Here is a 19651-nt window from a genome sequence, read left to right as displayed (position 1 = left end):
ATGAACGTGACCCCGAGAAAAGAGCGGCTAAGGACATTGGTCATTTATGGCTAATGTGATTGGCCCCCATTATGGGTGGGGCGATCAGAATGGCTTTGCTGGCAGAAAAGCCTCAACCTCACGCCATGGTTCCTGGGAGAGACAGAGGGTCTTAGCTGATGGGATCAGGGAGCATGCTACCATGGGGGGGCATTGGGCTCAGAAAAAAGGAAGACCATTGGCTCTAAAAGCTGGAGGACAGGCTGGCCCTGTTTTCCAGCTCAGCTCCCACGGCTCAGGGAATGCGATCCAGTTTCCAGATATCAGCTCCCACATTCCTGCCCCCAGCAAGTCCCAGACCAGGGGAAACTGTTACCTTGGACCCTTGGCTTAGCCTATTGGAAAACCACCTTGTAGTCTCCCATGGGCTAGTGTGAGCTAAACTAGAGCACGAGGCTGAAAATGCAGGATAGGAGGGTCAAAAGGAGGCTGGGCTGTCCCCATAGCCCCCTGGAAGTGTAGCTCTGAGAAGACCCTTAGGGCAGAAAATTTGACCGTCATCTTGACCCCTAATTGAGTCAAAGAACAGATGGCACTGATGGGGCTTACGGGCTTCAATGGGAGGAGCCTCTCACTTCTCCTTCCTTCCCAGTTAGGAATACCTCAAGCCAGGTGAGAACGAATGAACTCCTCTCTCCACTCACACATTCACTCATTCATTCATTCACTCAGAAGTCACTCATTTACACAATCACTCAAAAAAAAAAAACAACACAGGTTGGGTGACCACTATGTGCCAAAGTCATATGTTGGGGGATAACCCTGAGTTCCTTGACCTTGGACTGAAGCCAGGACAGGCCTGGAGAGCAAAGGGACCAGCTGCACAACCCAGCAGCTGCTGATCTTCCTCTTCCCCACCCTGCAGGCATCCAGAGCTCAGATGTCAAGCTCATCAGAGAGAGACCCCAAAGCCCTGGTGAAGACCAGGCAGCCTGAGCCCTGCTGTGGAGAAGTCCAGATCTCGTGGGCATCTTCTTTTTTTTTTTTTTAATTTATTTATTTTATTTATTCTTTTTTTTTTTTGGCTGCGTTGGGTCTTCATTGCTGCACGTGGGCTGTCTCTAGTTGAGGCAAGCAGGGGCTACTCTTCACTGCAGTGCGCGGGCTTCTCATTGCGGTGGCTTCTCTTGTTGCGGAGCACGGGCTCTAGGCGCAGGGGCTTCAGTAGTTGTGGCATGCAGGCTCAGTAGTTGTGGCTCACAGGCTCTAGAGCGAAGGCTCAGTAGTTGTGGCACACGGGCTTAGCTGCTCCATGGCACGTGGGATCTTCCCGGACCAGGGCTCGAACCCGTGTCCCCTGCATTGGCAGGCGGATTCTTAACCACGGTGCCACCAGGGAAGCCCCTCATGGGCATCTTCTTCTGTGCTTCCCTCCTTGTTTTCCAAACCTGGATTAGTTTAGGGAGGCAGGAAGTATGCAACAATCCATGCAGGACTCTGGAGAGCATCCTAATGGGACAGAATTGGGAGTTTTCTTCATTTTCCAGAATTGTCATCTCATTGCAGCCAGCAACTTGAGCTATTTCTGTAGGGCAGAGGCTCAGAGGGGCTTGGAAACTGGGTTTTTGTTTAATTTTGGGAGGAAAGCAGCTGCTCAGACTATCCATCAAAACCTATGGCCTTGCCTCATCCTATAATGAAGCAACCTGAGACTTCCTGGACTTGGGGTCACCCTGAGGATGAAGCCCCACTTCCTCCAAGCCCACCATACACAATTAGATGGAACTTTAAAACCTCTTTTGTCAAATGCTGTCCTTGGCGAATGCGGTATCCAGACTCACTTGGGAAGGGGCTACTGAGGTGGGAGAGTGGGCATTCAACCTGCAGGTAGCCGAAGCCTCGTTTTGTTGTAAAACTAGATTGCGGCTGTCTCTTTCTTTTGGCCCTTCTGGACTTACTTCATTGGGTGGGGACTTTCAAGGGTCTTGAATGGGATTTCCTGTTTTATTTGCCAAAAAAAAAAAAAGCCCTTTGGGGATGGTACCATTTGCTATTGCCTGGCCAGTTTGTTCTTTAGGGAGCTGGCGAGTGGGTTAAGGATAATTGTATCTCTCGTACAGAAAGCCTGAGGCCTACGAGGGCCCAGGGCCTGGGCAGAAGGCCAAATGGGGGGGGGGGTTGCTCCTTGGCTGGCCTGGGGGAGGGGAGCACGAGCTTCAACCCACACAGTGTGGTCCCTGTCAGGGAACTGGGGGTGGATAAGCGACCAACAGAGTCACTAAAACTGTCCAAGATGGGGAGCAGAGAGGATCAGGGTATCCTGCTGCCACTTCCCTCCCTGACATCCCCTTAGAAAGCTCCACATTCTAGAATCTGAGTTTCTGCTAACTGTGCTCTCTGCCTTTGCCCCAGTGGCTTGAGCCTGTGCTCGGATGTTCAAACCACACACACGCACACATGCATACATTGGAAGGGGGTGGGGCGGAGGTCATGCATACATTGGAAGGGGGTGGGGCGGAGGTGCTGGAGAGAGAACTTCCCCAGACGCTCAGTTCAGTCAGCACGCAGTGCTAAGTTCCCTCAGCAACATCCGTTTTGTACATCAACTAGCCTGTCTTTAAACACCTGTGCTGTCAGAGAGCTCATTACCCAACACGGCATCGAGTTCCATGGTGAGGCAGGCCCACCTATTAGAAGTGTTTCCTTAATTTGAGCCGAAATTGACTGCCCTGTCCCTTTCATGCAGGAGAAACTTTCAGAGACTGGCATGCAGACATAATGTGGGCAGGTGGGCTCTCCTTCAGGTGAACTGCATCCCCATCCCCGCCAACGTTTAGATCTTTCCAGGATCTTTGCAAGAAGGAATGGAGAGTTAGTTAGCAGGGAAGATGAGGGGTCACTCGATTAACAGAGTCCCTTCCAAATCCATGTCTTCAAGATGGCATTTTGGGGAGTTCAGGAGAAATTCCAGGTTAAGCCAATATCAAGGTCAGTGGATGGAAACCCAGACTACACAACTTCTAGATGAAAACGGCCACAGGCAAGGGTGTTTGCTTATCTGGGCATCAAACCTAGCAAATGACTGGGAGACAATTTTGTTGTTGTTGTTCTTGTGCAGTAGTTTAAAAAAATCTTGTCTGTTTTATTTGGCTCTTGTTCAAACCAGATTACCAGGAATTTGGGGGTGGGGGGGGAAACGCTTATTAGAATCTTAGTCCAGAATGACACATTTGTACTTCGGATGGTTTCCTCTTGGGGTTGACCCAACAGGGATGGCTCACTGCCATCTGAGGGTCCTGATTTGGCTCAGATCTCTGACCTGGGCAGAGGCCAGAGCCCTGTAGCTGACAGCGAGGCAGGTGGGATGTGAAAATCTATAGGTACAAGATGGAGATTATCTGGGCTTATTTCATCTTCCTGCATGAGCTGATGGATGAAGAATCATTTCCTGCTGAAGATCCTGCTTCGTGAGATGTCCTCTGCCCACCCGAGGCCTGGAAACCGCCTGGTGGAATTAATTATCAGGATAGTCCAGACACTCCCCGAGGCCTGGATAGGCGGAAGCTGGAAAAATACCACTGCCCTTGCCACGAATCTCTGGCTCTATGGAGACAGGCAGCTGGAAAGGGAAGGGGAGATGAGATGGCAGATTCTGGGGACACGTCTTCTCAGGATTTGGCTGCAAGCTTGTCTGGCCACTGTTTTTTGGTAAGGCTGTTGGAAATGGATTGAAATGAAGAACTGATAAAAAGTTGATGAGATCTGAGGCCCAGGATTTTCTCTAATTTTCGTAAGAACCTGAAAGTGCCCTGACCTTCAGATCCAATTGATGTCACAGGGGAGCAGGGCGCTGGGCGTGGCAGCAGGCCAGCCAAGAGGGGTTTAGGTGTCTTCTGAATCTCAGAAATGCCAGAGGGAGGTTTTCTCGCACGAGATTTTAGATTCCAAGATCTCTGGAAATGAACAAACTCAGTGCCTTTAGATCCCCGGAACGGTGTGGAGGATGAGCTAAACCAGCCCACATCCCATCCTGATTTTGAGGGCCATCTGTAGCCCTGCTTCCCCTGGTTTCACTCCTGCATCTGTGTTCTGGATTTTTAAGAACAATAAATAGAACAGACAGAATGAGGAAAGTAACAGGTCAACAGATTCTAGGCCTTGTGTCAGGAAATGCCTGCATGAGGAAGTCAGACCCCAAAGTCTTTCCCCACCTCCAGAAAATCAGAATCAAAAAGAAGAAGAAAAAAAACGATCCAAGGAGCAACAGGAGGAAATGAAGGAGACCAGAAGATATCAGCTGCGATTATGACCAACAATAAAACCCCTAAGATGTTATTCTGTATTACAAAAGAAGAAATTAGACTCAATGGCCCAATTATAAATTTGCTAAAAATACATATATATATATTTTATCTGAACAGAAAAATAGACTACTCTGAGATGCGTGGACATCCTATGATGTAGTCACGCATCAGATACTTCTAGAGCCAGAAAAATGGCAACAGAAAATGCAGAGGTAACTCTTATTTCTGGGTGTAGCCAGGGCTGGTTTGAGTCGCCCGGGTTGAGTGAAAGCATTTGGATGCTGTCATGTAAGCAGTGGGAGGTGAGGAAATTTTAGTTCAGGGCTGCAGGTTCTCCACTGTCCTGCTGGGGGAGTCAGGGGAAGCCCCCTTTTAACGCCTGCCAACTTCGTAGCAGTAGAAAAAGTCCTTTCTCAAAGGATCACGTGCTAGAGGCTTCTCACCACATTGGATTCAAAGTTACTTGACTGGAGGCTGAAGCCCGGGGTCATGTTACTTGAGACTAGTTGGCAGAGAAATGAGGAAAGGAGAGAGAGGGAGAGACACCTGGCATTAGTGACCCTTGTCCGGGGTGAATTTTAAATTTCCCCCTGCCCATGGACTATACACTCCAGCCATAACTTGGAGCAAGACAGAAATATACAACAGTTACAAACATCAACAATACATTACAGTTTTACAGAAGAGGATACGGTTCTGTTTTTTCTCCTTAGAAACGTGGATCTTATTCAGAGAAAGGGCAGGGGTGAGGCTTACAGTTACTAAGACACGGCGGAGGAGAGGTCAGGAATCAGTCTGAAAAAGTTTGTATCACCAGCAATTCAAAGGGGCAAGCCAGGTGGGTTGAAAGGAAATGGCCTCCTCAGGATTTTGCCGTTTCCCCATCGTCATTGTCTTCCTTCTTGATCCCCAGTGCTTTTAGAGAAAGGGGCTTCACGGGAATGAATGTTCTTTCCTCTTTTTTCTTTCCCCATTAAGTGTGCTTAAGGTAAAATTCCTAAAGAAGGCACTGAGAAATCTACTGCACCGAAGTCCTATTGTTCTTCTTTACCCCAAGGTAAAAAGGTGAATAAATGGACTCCTCCAGAGCTTTCCCACCTCTCTCTGCTGGTCGTGGACAGTCCCCTGTGTGATCAGGACACAGAGCTACCTGGTCCCTAGCCCTTTTTGATAATGGTGTAAGTTTGGTGGGGTTCTTGATGAGTTTTACTGAATTTGCCAAAGGGACCAGGCATCCATTCACCTCCGGTCCCTAGATTCATTTCTTTCCAATTCATTCATTCATGACTCGTTTTTTTTCCCACTTTCGTTGGTTTAGGAATGGGTGGTACATGGACCATCAAGTTAAAGCAGTATTTGCCTCCAAACCATTGCTTTCCTCTCCTCCATCAACACCCGTCTATCAAGATTAGCTTCTCACTGGAGACTCAGGTAGATATCCCAGTGCGCGTACACAGGTACAGGTAGGGTGTACACATATTAAAAATCTGGATATGTTTCTTTTTGGCAGGTGGGGGCCTGGGAGAACTTACAATACTCTATTTTGAATCGGCACAGGGTAAAAGCTATATTCCTACAATACATCCACAAGTAAAAGGAAAACCCAAAACAAAACGCAATACTTTCTAAGCATAGTATATGCTGAGTTTCAGTTATTCTGTTTCTATAAGAACTCTATAGGACTCTGGCTATTAAGCCTGAAAAGGTAGGTTCTTAATGATACTTCTGAATTCATCCTTCAAAAGTGACTCAATAAAATGCTACTTTAAGTTCAGACAAAATACATGAGGAAGGAAGGGGTAGGTCCTGCATGACCACACAAGGCAGAAAGGGCCTTTGGTTAGAGACAAGGAGAGTTGCACCAATTGGTTATTAGTTTAAAAAAAAAGAAAGAAAGAAATCATTTCTAATCTGTACACTTCTTGTCTGCTTCAACCAGCAAATGAAATGCCTCGATTTGAAGAAGGGGTGGTAAGTTCCTTCTCGCTATATATGGCTATATTTAAACATGTTCACTTTCCTGATATGTAAAATAGACTATATTATTATTATTAATTTTTACAGATAGCATCAGCTCTAAAAAATCTGAATCGGAAATCACAACTATTTACTTTTATCAAAAAGCATTTGTTTGTTTTCCCTGAATTTTCACATTTGTGCTGATGGCGGATGTAAATGGTGATGGAAACAAAGAGACGTGAGATGGCCCAGGGAGGACTGTTCTGCGGCCTTTCCTCCACAGGCCCCCAGCTTGTACTGTGTGCTCAGTAAAGCACCTTGGGAGCTTCCTCTCTCTGGTGTGCCACCAGCACAGGATGACCTCATACTCCCTGCCCCTTAAATCCCTTTGCATTTGCTGCGAGAGTACTCCGAAGATACTTCCAGAGTCAAGATACTTTGTTAACGCAGCAGAAAACAGGACTGCACACCCTCTTGGAGGGATCTACAATCCTTGGAGATGCTGAGAAGCAGTATGAACCGGGTGCATACGCAGCAGAGAACACGCGTTTTTAAGGGCAGTGGAATGATCCCATGTCATCATACCTGTGACAGGTTGCCCAACCTCATGCCACGGTGCAGAGGGCAGGCAGAATGACGCCATGATGTCTGTGCACTGACAGGTGGATTGTGCCATTGTACTAACAGGCAGACCAACAACATATTCTATGAAGGACAGGGAAACCATGTTTTGTTCCATCAGGAAGACGTGTGCCTGGCACTGTATTGAGGATCGGCAGATCTACACTATCGTACTTGGGACCCCATCCTTCGAATTTGTATTAGGAGAACAACATCGGTTCACAGTACTAAAGACAAGCAGATCACTAATGTGTCATCTTTACTGACACATGGGCCGACAGCTTGGCATCCTGCTAACCAGCAGCTCCACCCCGTGTTCCTGACCTGAGGAATGGCCAACACCACCATGCTGTTGGACTAAAATCAGGCAGGTCAACGCCAGGTCATCAAACTAAGACAGGAAGACCAACACCAAGAGATAGACCAGAACCGCTCACAATGCACACAGATACTTATTGCTTTTGTCGGTACTGGCTGCATTGATGGCTGCAGAAAGGAGAGCTGAGCTGTTAGCACAGACAGTGACACTGAAAACACACCAACACCTGGTTGACAAGAAAGAGAACAGAGTAAAACACCCAATGCCCAACCGTCTACTTCATTCTTCTGAGATGTTCCTGTTTGCTGTACACATGACTTTATAAGGGGCCCCATGCAGGGGCCAAGTACCCTTCCTGATGCAAGAGGGTTAAGGGGAAGCTTCAGGGCGGCAGGGAAGGAGCCCACAGACTTTGACACAGCAGACAGCAATACCAGCACAGTATCACTCACCGTGGCCAGACACACGCCTGGAGCAAAAACCCAACTGTAGTCCCAACAAGTGGCCCACGGGAAATCATGCTTGTTTTAAAGTGCAAGATGTTGACACTGTCCCTGGTAGAACCTATTTTTGAAAAACATAAAGTGCTTTTTATTTTAACTTTTTTTTTTTTTCCAAACTTGAATATCACAGGAAACAAAAAAGAATTTCTATTATAGTAAATGCTTCCCCTGCCCCAGCAGGAAGTATTCAAAAGTCTGAACTGGGCATTTCAATTGGGGTTTTTTTTTTTCCTTTCGTTTTTTTCAGGTAAAAAAAAAATCAGATTTTATTCTGTTCTTCGGTAACATACAGTCTCTTTGAATAAGCTATTCTTCTGCATATTTGACACTTGCATATCTTTTGAGTCTACACTAGCGATGTACAGAAAGCATTTTCCTTCTATAACCCTAAAGCAATGCTCAGAGTTCATACTGTTGGCTGAGTGCCCGCCTTCTGAACCCTTCCCAGATTGCCAGGGGGCAAGTAGAATTGAGTACAAGTGGTGCAACTCACCCTGATGATATCTCAAAATAAAATCTCAGGTACTACGGAATACTGAAGTCAATGAAGACATTTGAGGAAGGGTTTTGCGCTGGGATCGTGGCTTATGGTGCAGTTTTCCCCATGACACAAGCATTCCCTGTAGCCTTCTAACAGTGGGATCCATCCAGCAGGTGATGGACAGAAGTTCCTAGAGGTGGCCAGGCAACACCCAAAACCAAATTGGTCAACCCACTCTTTTAACACCAGCCACTTGTTCCGGCATCCTTCTCCAGCTGAAGCCAGGAGGGAAGGAGATCTTGCCCTCAGAGGCTGTGATGGAAAGCCACGAGAGAAGAATGGGGAGTAGGTGGCCTTGGTTATGTCTAGAACGTGGTAGTGGTGGCTGTGAGTTCTGCTCTTGTCATCTTCCAAAGAGGGCCGTGGAGCTGTTACAAGGAGGCGCCATACTCTGTGGCTTGGCCAACTTCACTCTGATGGACCCGTTAACGGCTCTCAAGGTTTTAAGGGAGCTTTCTCTGGTCTCTCTTCTTTCTGGGGGCTGTGCCGAGCCTTTCTGTCTCAGAGGTCATGCAGAAAAGCTCCACGGCAGGTAAGCTGAACAGCACTCCTCTTTGGACCCTGCCACAAGTCTCTCCTCCGTGTGGAGGTGGTTCAGATGCTCTGATCCCGTGTGCTTCCATGGGCTCCTCCCCCCGGCAACACGCGGACATCGGGGGAGATGTGGTTCTCAAGCTTGCACTTTTCCTGACCACTGGGAGTTTTTCCAGTCAATGCTTCTGTAGAGTAAATACAGTTCTGCCTTAAGAACTTAGGGGAGGTGGGTAAGGGGGAGCTTTCAAAGTGGTTCTTCTCTGATCTTGTCCCGACACTGAACTTGGGACTCGTGTTCCCGTGGAGGCTCTTGGGGGGGCTGGAGTCCACACTGTAGAGCACTTGTCCCTCATCATCTGTGTCCGCATCAATGTACTGGTGGATACCTGCTTCAAAGTTGAACGCTATTGCTGTGTGTTTCTCTGGCGACCGGGGGGGTGTCCTAGCACTTGCTGTGGTGTAGATGGAGGACTCTGGACTCAGCACAGGCCTGTCCAAGAGTGTGGCACACTCCAGCCCAGCAACAGCTGCCGCAGCACCCCCCCGGTTCCTAAGAGGGTCATGGTACATCCCCAGAACGGGGACTAATGGTCTGGGATCGCCCTCCATGAAGTTGACTTTAAGTGCTCGAAGCTTCAAGGGGTTGGTGGTCTTCATGGAACTCTTGGGGCTCTCAATGAAGAAAGCAGAGGGATGGCTGGCATCAGGGGTGGGGTTGGCCTCCACAAACCTACTACCAGTGGCACCCAGAGCTCCCTGCCAGCCAACCTCTGGGGCCATGCCACCTCCAGTTTTGCTGGGGAGTGATGCCAAAGGGCTGTGGGAGAATCTGGTGGCTTCAGGGAAGTCTGTGGCACAGCTAATGAAGCTATCAATGCTCGACATGCTTCGCATGTCAATGACCCCTTCTGTACGAGTGGGCAGAGGGGCTACGGGGCTGGGGATACTCTCCATTTCAAGTTCTTCCTTTGGTTTGCTCTGTGTTGCTGACTCCTTAGTATTGAGGATGGGTTGAGATTGTGTCTTGGCCATCTTATTGTACATGTCTTCCAACTGCTGGACGTTCAGGTGCTGAGGACTAGAAGACGATCTGGCCTTCTCAGGGGATCCCTGCTCCTTGGTTTCAAAGGACTTACTTGAGCTGGTTTCGGACAGTGTCCTCTTTGTCCATTTCCATTTGTTGGGAGACAAGTGATTATCTTGCACTACTTTGTCTTTCTGACCCACATTCTCTCCACTCTTCTCAACCACAATGTCCATCATCTCGATGCTCCGGGGGAATGCATCCTTCATGTTCATGGATATGATGCTGCCATTTCTCTTGGCTCTCTCCAGAGCCTCTCTCCGCTTGATTGCTTTCTCTTGCCTCTTCTGCTCCTTGTAGAACTCAGAGAAGTTATTGACAATGATGGGGATGGGAAGAGCAATCACCAGGACCCCTGCAATGCAGCAAAGACCCCCCACAATTTTCCCCAGGAGAGTCTTGGGGTAGATGTCTCCATACCCAACGGTCGTCATGGTGATGGTGGCCCACCAGAAAGAGGCTGGGATGCTTTTGAACTTGGTGTCATCCTCATCCTTCTCGGCAAAGAAGACAAGGCTGGAGAAGATCATGATGCCCATGGCAAGGAAGAGGATGAGCAAGCCCAGCTCGTTGTAGCTCCTCCGCAGAGTGAAGCCCAAGGACTGGAGGCCAGTGGAGTGACGTGCGAGCTTAAGAATGCGGAGAATACGCATGATGCGGAAGATCTGGACCACGCGGCGGACATTCTGGAACTGCAGCACGCTCTTGTTAGATTCAGTGAGGAAGATGGTGACATAATATGGCAGGATGGCCAACAAGTCAATGGCGTTGAGCGGGCCCTTGAAGAACTTCCACTTTTTGGGGGAGGAGAGGAACCGCAGCAGGTACTCCATGGTGAACCACGCAATGCACACGGCCTCCACGTGGGCCAGCTGGGGGTTGTCTGTGGTCTGGCCAAACTCATCAAGGCTCTGCAGCTCGGGCAGTGTGTTGAGAGACAGGGCAATGGTGGAGAGGACGATGAACATGATGGAAATTATGGCAAGGATCTGTGAGGAGAAGAGAGTGGAATTTAGTTATCAACCACCAATGGGATGGTCATCCTAATACTCTGGGTCTGCAGGACATTCCTCAACATTCAAGAGCATTTTCATAGCTCACTAATTACCTAATGACTGGATGTTTGAGCTAAAAAGATTATTTATTCAAATCCATTTATCATACAGACGTGGAAACTGAGGCCCAGAGAATTGAAATGATTTAAAGCTAATCATCAAGCCCAGGGGTCAGTCAATTTTTTCTATAAAGGGCCAGATAGTAAATCTTTTAGACTTTGAAGCCCATGAATTCTTTGTTGCAACCACTTAACTCTGCAGTTATAGCATGAAAACAGCCTTAAATAATACATAAATGAATGAGCATAGCTGTTTCAATAAAACTTTATTTACAAAAACAGGAAGTGGGCTGAATTTGACCTGCAAGCCATAGTTGGCCGTCTCATGATCTAGACCAGTGGTTCATAACTATTATGGGGTGGGGTACCGCTTTCCCGACATTATACTAATGATAATATCAATAGTTACCCTTTATCGAGCGTTCGTTGTATTCCAGGCACGATGCTTGTCACTTTCCATGCAATTCCTTATTTCATTCTTACAACAACCCTGTTAAGGACTGTACTTCCAATGAAAAGATGAGGAAACCTAGGCTTCCAAAGCTAGTAAGTTGCAGAGCCAGTACTTTAACCTGGGTCTGTCTGACCCCAATACATGAGCTCTGAAGAATGTGTTAGAAATGAGATGAAAGCTACAGACCTTTTTGCTAAACGCTCAAGGTTTTGCAGATGATTTTCAGGGAGGCCTAGACATCCTGGTCTCATGTTATTAACTCCTGAGTGTGACTATGAATTTTTGAGGCTAAGGATCACAGCTTAACTATCTTTGAGTCTCCTGGATCAAGAAGAGGGTTTGGTCCAGATGTTTGGGCTCACTGGATGTTTGTTGAATTTAATGGAACCTAGGCTAGTCTACAGCTTATGCAGAAATGCAAGCAGATGTAATAAATTGCTCTAGGGTCTTTTTTTCAAAAATACAAATCCAGTCACATCACTCTCCTGCTTAATAAATTTCCAGGACTCTTCAGGAAAAAATCTAAACTCCTAAACTTATCTATCAGCCCTCCTCCCCACCCCCCAAAAGCTGTCCTCTTCTCATGGGCTTGTGCCTCTGTTTCTACTGCCCCCGCTAAAGGGCAGCGGGTGGGGGTGGGGTCTCCATGCTTGTATCATTTGATCCCGGCTGCCGCTGAGTGGCCCAGAGATGGACAGAAAACCCAGGCTGGGCTGAACCAGTCCACCATGGAAGATTTGAGTTCAGGGATCCAGGGGTGAGTGGGTTATGGGGGTGGTGAGCCTCTGAATTAAATGGTCAAGTACAATCCAGGCCTGAACCAGCTTCATGATAAGCCCAAGCCTCAAGCGACTTTTCACCCACGTTGTAGGGGATCAGAAAAACCATTAAAAAATCAGAGAAAGCTGAACCTTTTAGAGAAGCCAGAGATTAAAGGGAAGAGGCAGAGAGAAGGAGCAGAGAGGACACAGGAGATTTGAAAAGGGTGTAGAGGGCCACAGTTAAAAGCTTGGGCTCTGGTGTCAGGTTGTTTTGGATTCAAGTCTCAGCGCTTCCACTTCCTTACCTTTAGTCAGGCATTTAACTTCTCTAAGCCTCAGTTTCTTCATCTGCAAAATGGGATGATAATGACAATATCTATCTCAGAGAGCTGCTGTGAAGATTAAATGTGTTAACACATGCAAAGCACTCAGGACAGGTTCCATCAGCACCTAGTGAATGTCTAATAAATGTTAGCTGTCATCACAGGGGAAATAGCTCAGCCCACACCCTGTCAGCCCAGACCACCCAGCCTCCGAGGGGCCAGCTAGTCTTTGTTTCTCGCCCTTGTTTTGAAACTGCCTGCCGTATCCTGAAAGTAAATGCTGCTGCTGCTTGGGTGAGCATGCAGGGTGTCCCCTGCAATAAATCCCTGATCAGGACACATGGTTGCCAAGTCTCTCTGAGTTTGACTCTGACCCCTCTCTTTGGCCTCTCCTGCCGCAGGTTCCCAAACTTCACGCTTCCCTAATCACAGGCTATCGTTGGTCAGTTCTGCAGGTCTGTGCCTCTTCCTCTCTGTCCAGTGAATTCCAATCCATCTTTTAAAACGCAGCCCACATGGCCCCTCCCTGCAGAGGTCATCCCTGGAGGGGCCAGCCACTCCATCCTCTGGGGTCCCTCGTCATTTTGCCAGCCTTGGGGTTCTTAGCACGCTACAGCCTATTACAGGGGTGTGTGTGTGTGTGTGTGTGTGTGTGTGAATGTGTCCATCAAAGCCCAGAATCTGTGAGCTTTGGGGGGACAGGGATGGATTCTGAGATTCACCTCTGCACCCTCAGCGCCTAGGGCAACGGGTTTTCATGGTGTTTCTTGGCTGTGGCTCAAGTTCACGGCCATTTATGGGTCCGGTGGCTTGGGCATTGCAACTTTCCTTGCCTCAGTTTCCTTTGTAAAATGGGGATCTTCCAGTAGTTCTTAACTGGGGATGATTTTGACCCCTCCCCCTTCCCTTGGGGACATTTGGCAAATCCTGCAGAAATTTTTGGTTGTCACGATTTGGAGGAGGGGTGATACTGGCAGCTGGTGGGTGGAGCCAGGGATGCTGTTAAATACAATGCACAGGACAGTCCCCACCATGGAGAATGATCAGGCCCCAAATGTTAATAGTACCAACGTTGAGAAACTCTGGGATATACCAGTAGTCAGCCCCTCAGGAGCTGTAGAATGAGGGAAAAGAGCTGTTAGCACAGAGCTAGGCACAGAGTGGGTCTGACCTTACAGAGCAGCCAGCTGGGACCACGGGCTGAGCCCCTGCAGTGGAGCTGCTACGGTTTCTGACTCCTGGCCCTGAGGGCAGCTGCAGGAGAAGGAGCAGATTCCTGGGGAGTCTGTTCCTTTAAGAGCTGGGAGATCTCGTTTCCCCCGGAGGCTGGCAGGGGAAGCCTGCTCCAGTTTCTAACCCCCCAGACAACTCCAGGGAAGGCCCACATAATTGATGTCTGCTGACAGATTCATGAATTATGCACCCACCTATTGTACAGTCCTTAGCGCTGTTATTCTAAGGCGGGCACCCCCTCTTTGTACCCCAGAAAGTGCTCTCCCCTCCCTTCCTCTCAGCTTGAGGATGCTTAGGAAAGAAGAAAATGCAGGCAGAGGCCTCACTGCATCCTGGAGGGGGGTGTCCGCTGCTCAGGGTTGGGTTGGGAGGGTCAGAGGGTGCCAGGCCCCCTGCCCTGGCACATGCACTCATCAAATAGCACTTGTGCTAATGCAGTGTGACCTACCCTTCCTAGCCCTGCCCACAAGACTGCTTTCTCTTCCAGACCCGCTGAAGCCCTTAGGGTCAGGGTTACACTTCCTGACTGGGGAGCTCCTGAACATGAGTTAAACCCTCTGTGCCTCCGTCTCCTCATCTGTAAGACGGGGTGGGTCACTGCAAGGTGGCAAAGAGAATTCCATGAATTCATAAGGCCCTTAGATCAACTTTTATTGCTTTTATTATTTCACAACATTATACTTATTTATAAGCTGGTTGGACTTGGCTCTGAGCAGTAGTGTTATTAGTCCCACCTGGTTGAGTGGCCTTGGACAAGTCACTTCCTCTCTCTGAGACTCCATTTCTTTATCTCTAAAATGGAGATGAAAGTAATTGAGCACCTACCACATAACAGCCACTTAATATATATTTTATGTTATTAAATTATTATATGGATAATTTATTGTCACCCTTACCCCCAGCCTCTGGACTGGTTGCTTCTGGAGGTCCAGGACTAGGTCTGTGGACCCCAGTGCCTGGCTAAGGCAGCAGACATCCTCTAAACAGTCTTGAACCCAAATGAACAGTGTTGATTTGGTCTCTGGGATGGGCTGCAGGGATGGGGGACCAGCCAAGCCAGCATTGAGTCCTCCCGGCCCCAGCTCAAACCCCTGGCCAGGTCCCTGCATTTTCAGCCTTGCTTTCCTGGATCTGAGCCCAATCGGGTTTGGGCAGGACTCCAGGAACCCAGGGAGCAGAGGCAGGAAACAGGACCAGGACTCAGAGGCTGTCCCCAAATTCCCTCCCTGCAATGAGGTTCTGAATCCTGCAGCCTACTTGTCTGCACCGAGCGTGGGAGGGGGCTTTGGTCCTCTGAGAGAAGAGATTAGCAGGTAGGGGTACCCAGGGGGGAATCAAGGGTTCTGGAGCCAGGCCTTTCTCATCCTAAAAACAATTGTTGGCTCTGGTGGTTAATCACAGGATGCCTACCTTTGGCTCCAGCAATAAACAGACTGTTTATCATTTGCTCTGAACACTTCCTTGCTCTTCCAGGAATATGGGCAAGGCACAGAAAGTCTGTGCAGAAAAGGGTCCAGGCTCCTTTCTGGAAGGATGGGGAGACTCAAGCAGAGAAGGGAAGGGACTAGTCTATGGTCACACAGCCCATTGGGGTCAAGTCTGTGCAGCGACACTAGAAGCTCTGGCCAGCAGAGAGCTGCACCTAGTGTTCAGGTCCGGCAAACTGTTTTCATACACATCCATCTTCACAGCAGCATTATTTGTAAGAGGCAAAAAGTGAAATCAACCCGAATGTCCATCAACTGATGGATATACAAACTGTGGTCTATCTATACAATGGAATATTATTCAGCCATAAAAAGGAATGAAATACTAATACATGATACAATATGGATGAATCTTGAAAACATTATGCTGAGTGGAAGAAGCCAGACACAAAAAGCCACATAGTGTACGATTCCATTTATATGAAATGACCAGATAAGACACACCTATAGAGACAGAAGGCAGGTTAGTTGTTGCCAGGGTGGGGACAGGGATTAACAGTTAATGGGCATGAAGGATCTCATGGGGATGATGAAAATGTTATAAAATTGATTTAGGATGATGGTTGTACAACTTGGCAAATTTACTGAAAAATCATTGACTTGCTCACTGGAAATGGTGAATTATATGCTATGTAAAATTAGCCTCAATATAAGTTATATAAAAAGTTGCTTTCCATAAAGAGTATCCCATTGCTTTTAATCCTCACAACCACATTGATGGGTCACAGGAGAGAAGCAGAAATCTGAACAAGCTACAGCCCTGCTGTAAACCCTGAAATGGCGCCCCATGAAGTTCCGATCCTTTTGCATTTAGTTGGTATATATTTACCGAGCACTTACTAAGTGCTATGCTCTTTGCTGGGGATGCAGCATGGATAAGAAAGATAATTTCCCTGGTCTTAAGGAACTGGTAGGGAAAGGCAGACAAAAAAACCCATAAACCAATAAAGGAGCAAGATGATGTCAGATAGTATTATGTGCTACATGTTACTGAGAAAAACAAACCAAGGAGTATCAGTAGAGAAGCACTGGGGGTGTCCACATGAGGTTGGGTGGTCAGGATAGGCCTTTCACAGGAGATGTGCTGGTTCTGAGACTTGAAGGTGAGGAGTATGTCATTCAAAGATCTGAGCATTCCAGGTACCAGCACAGCATGTGCAAAGGCCCTGGGGTGGGAATGAGCTTGGCATATCAAGCAACAGAAAGAAGCTCAGTGTGGGTGGGGCTGCATGAGCAAGGCGGAGAGTGGGAGGAGATGAGGTCAGAGAGGCAGGACGCATAAAAAGGAGATTTGGCTTTTGTATTAAGTCCACCTTTCTTCTCTCTCCAGACCATTTCCTCCATTTCCCATTGCATATTCCATAATGAATCCTGGCGAAACCACTTACAATTCCCAAGCCATGCTGCCATGGTTGCTCACACCTCCAGGCCCTTGTCCATGCTGTTCCTTCTGCCTGGAGTGCCCTTCCTCCCCTACTTCTCCTGGCTGATTCCTACAGCCTGTTCTGGCCTCAGCTCAGAAGCCACTTGCTCCAGTGAGCCCTCTCTGACTCCCAGTTGTGGGTTGAGAACACCCACCCTCTGGACTCTCACAGCCCTTGAGTTTGTCCCTTCACGGCACTGATCTTTCCAAGCTGGAATTTTCTCCTCTGTGTCCCGCAATAGAATGTCAGCTGCATGAGGGCCCAGGCTGGGTTTGTCTTGCGTTGCTGTATCCCCAGCTCCTGACACAGTGCCTGGCACAGAGCAGGAGATCCCTAAATAGTTAATAAATGAATGATCAAGCAAACGAATGAAATGGAGGCTCAGAGAATGAAGTGACTTTTCCAGGGCCACACAACTTGCAAGAGTAGATCTGGGACTCCAGTTCAGGTCTGTGCGTCTCCCCAAGACGTTTTCAAGGACGTAGGAAGTGGCAGTTTCTGGACCATCAAACCTTTCGCTCCTTTTATGGTGCTTCCGCTTCCCCAGCTTTAAGGGGGGATTACAGATGGGGAGTTTTAATCAGAAGGGTCACTGGCGCAGATCCGATTAAGGGGATTGGGAGCAGGCTGATGGTTTTGGTTCCCTCCTCTACAGGTAGGGGCCTCTGGTGGGGGGGGTTGGTGAGAAATTGGAGTCGGGAGCCTGCAGGGGGCGCTCGTGGCACAAAGGGACAGGAATCCAGGGACAATAGAGGATGAAGGCCTTGGGGTGAGCCAGGCAACAGAGGCCTTCACCATGAGAAGGCAACCGAGACACAAAGGTGGAAACAGGGTGCAGTGACATTGCTGGGTGTGTCCCAGGCGTTATAAACCGGAGGCCTTGGGGCTGAGAAATTTATTTTTACTTATTTGTCCAAGTTTCCAAATTAGGAGATTTCACATAAAAATCTAGATTTGCAGATTTCCCTTGGAACGTCACATGCCGTGTCTACACGTTCAACCTGCACTCCCCATGGCAACAACTTGCTGGCGCTAAGGAGTAGCTGTCCCTTTAGACAGGGCACGGGCTCCCCAGTGTCCACAGGCCCCTTCACTCCTTTCGTTATCTGTCAGGTCTCTGTAGCTGTCGGGTTTGCCCCCTGGACCCACTGATATGATATTGAAGACAGCAACACTTACCTGACCCGCTACCATATACGAAGAACTTTCCAGACAAGACCTGCATCTAGTTGCACACGCCAGGAGCCTAAGGGTCACACTTGCCACATCCAACCCCATCCTTTGCCTCCATATCCAAACTGTCACCAAATGTTGTCCATTCTGGCTCACAAACATCTTTGGATCTGTTCCATTCGCTCCACCTGCTAAACCATGACCCTGTCCCAAGTCACCTTCACCTCCCATTGGACCACTGCAAACTGACCTCTTTCTGGTGTCCCCAAAGCCCCTAGATGTCCCCAATATCTATTCTTCCCTTCTTTCATTGTAATAGAGTTTTAGCAGGAAAAAGCATTACCCAGAATGAAGACTACATTTTCCAGCTTCCCTTGTAGTTAGATGTGGCCATGTGACTAAGCTTGGCCAATGGAATGTGAGCAAAAATGATGCTTGCCCTCTCTCCTTTTCCTCTTTCTTGCTGGAGGGGAGGCAGATGTGATGTGCAGAGCTGGAGCAACTATCTCAGATCTGAGATGGAAGCTAACCCCAGCCCTGGACTGGCCCTTTACTGAAGAAGTTTGCCAGCTCCTGGTCTACCTCATAACATCCATCTTGTTTAAGCCGCTGTATTTTGGGGTCTCACAGTTACAGTCACTTAGTCTAAACCCTGCCTAACTCTCCACCCTCGTCTTGTTCCATGCTCCCCTTTGCTTTCTCATCTCAGGCACATTAGCTTTCCTTTGGTCCCTCATAGTCTCCATGATCCTTCTTGCCACAGGGACTTTGCTCATGCTGTTCCTTCTGCCTGGAATGCTTTTCCCTCCACTCTGCTTGGTTAACTCCTACTCATCCTTCTTAGCTCAGCTCAGGCATCACCTCCTCAGGGAAGCCATCCCTGACCAGGTCAAATTCCTAATTGCAGGCTCTAGTAGTACTATGCCCTTCTCCTCATAATGCTGTCCAAGTTGCAATTTTACTATAATGCCCACCTCTGTAGAATGTAAGCAACTGGAGGGCAGGAGTTGTGTCTAAATAAAGAATGTTATTTCATCCCCCAAACAATCTGCAGGGTATGCTGTGTCCCCTCCCTCCATTTTATAATGGGGAAAACTGAGGCTGAGAAAGACTATATCCAAAGCGACAATTAGGGAAGTGGTAGAGGCAGGGTTTAAATCCATGTCTACTAGACTCTGAAGCACCCACCCCCACTTTTTTTAAAACACTGAGGACCTTTCTTATCCCAGCATCCTGGGGTCTGGGTTATGGTTTTTAATGTATGCCCTCACTTGAACCATCTTCCCTAGGTGACCTGACTCTTCCCAAAAAGCTCTGTGTTGGGTATCCTCTTCCTAATAGGTCAACTAAGTTCTCATGAGCTTTGCCAAAGCAGGAATTCTAGAAGCTGGTGCTGTTACAACCTCCTGCCCATCTGAGGACAATGTCTCCGATGGGGGTGGGAACTTGACTCTGATCCCTATAGAGGGAGGAGGTGATGGGGAGAAACATGGGGCAGTGTCCTTCCTGCCTGAGTGATCGCCAAGTCCTGACATTTGCTGAGGGCATGCGGAGCTGAGGAAGGGACTGTCAGTCTTAACGGTGATGAATGGCATCAGTCCATCCCTGCTGCAGAGAGCAATGTTTTGAATAAAAAACAAGGAGCATAGGAGATGTTAGGCAAGGGCAGTGTCCACAGGCTCTGCTCAGCCACAAACCTGTCTTCTTGCCCCCTGAGTCTGACAGGATGGGGAGTGGGAAGGGTAGTCTCTGAGAGCTTGGCTGAGGTGGTTGGGTTGCTAAAAGAAACTAAATGTGTCAGTCTGGATGCTGGGATTGGGTACCACTCTGGCTAATGG

At 48.3% G+C, this 19651-nt stretch overlaps 1 protein-coding gene across 1 annotated transcript in view; it reads right to left on the bottom strand.

Annotated features, from left to right (window-relative positions):
* Positions 1-8525: 8525 nt before the first annotated feature.
* Positions 8526-19651, bottom strand: part of KCNB1 (potassium voltage-gated channel subfamily B member 1) — a 101732-nt gene continuing 90606 nt past the window's right edge. Inside the window, exon 3 of the mRNA XM_061208335.1 lies at positions 8526-10833. Coding sequence (XP_061064318.1) covers positions 8821-10833 — 2013 coding nt within the window. The 3' untranslated portion in view covers positions 8526-8820. The remainder of the gene's footprint in view (positions 10834-19651) is intronic.

Source organism: Eubalaena glacialis, chromosome 13, assembly GCF_028564815.1.
Source record: "Eubalaena glacialis isolate mEubGla1 chromosome 13, mEubGla1.1.hap2.+ XY, whole genome shotgun sequence".
Lineage (NCBI taxonomy): Eukaryota > Metazoa > Chordata > Mammalia > Artiodactyla > Balaenidae > Eubalaena > Eubalaena glacialis.
This window is presented reverse-complemented; position numbering and strand designations above follow the sequence as displayed.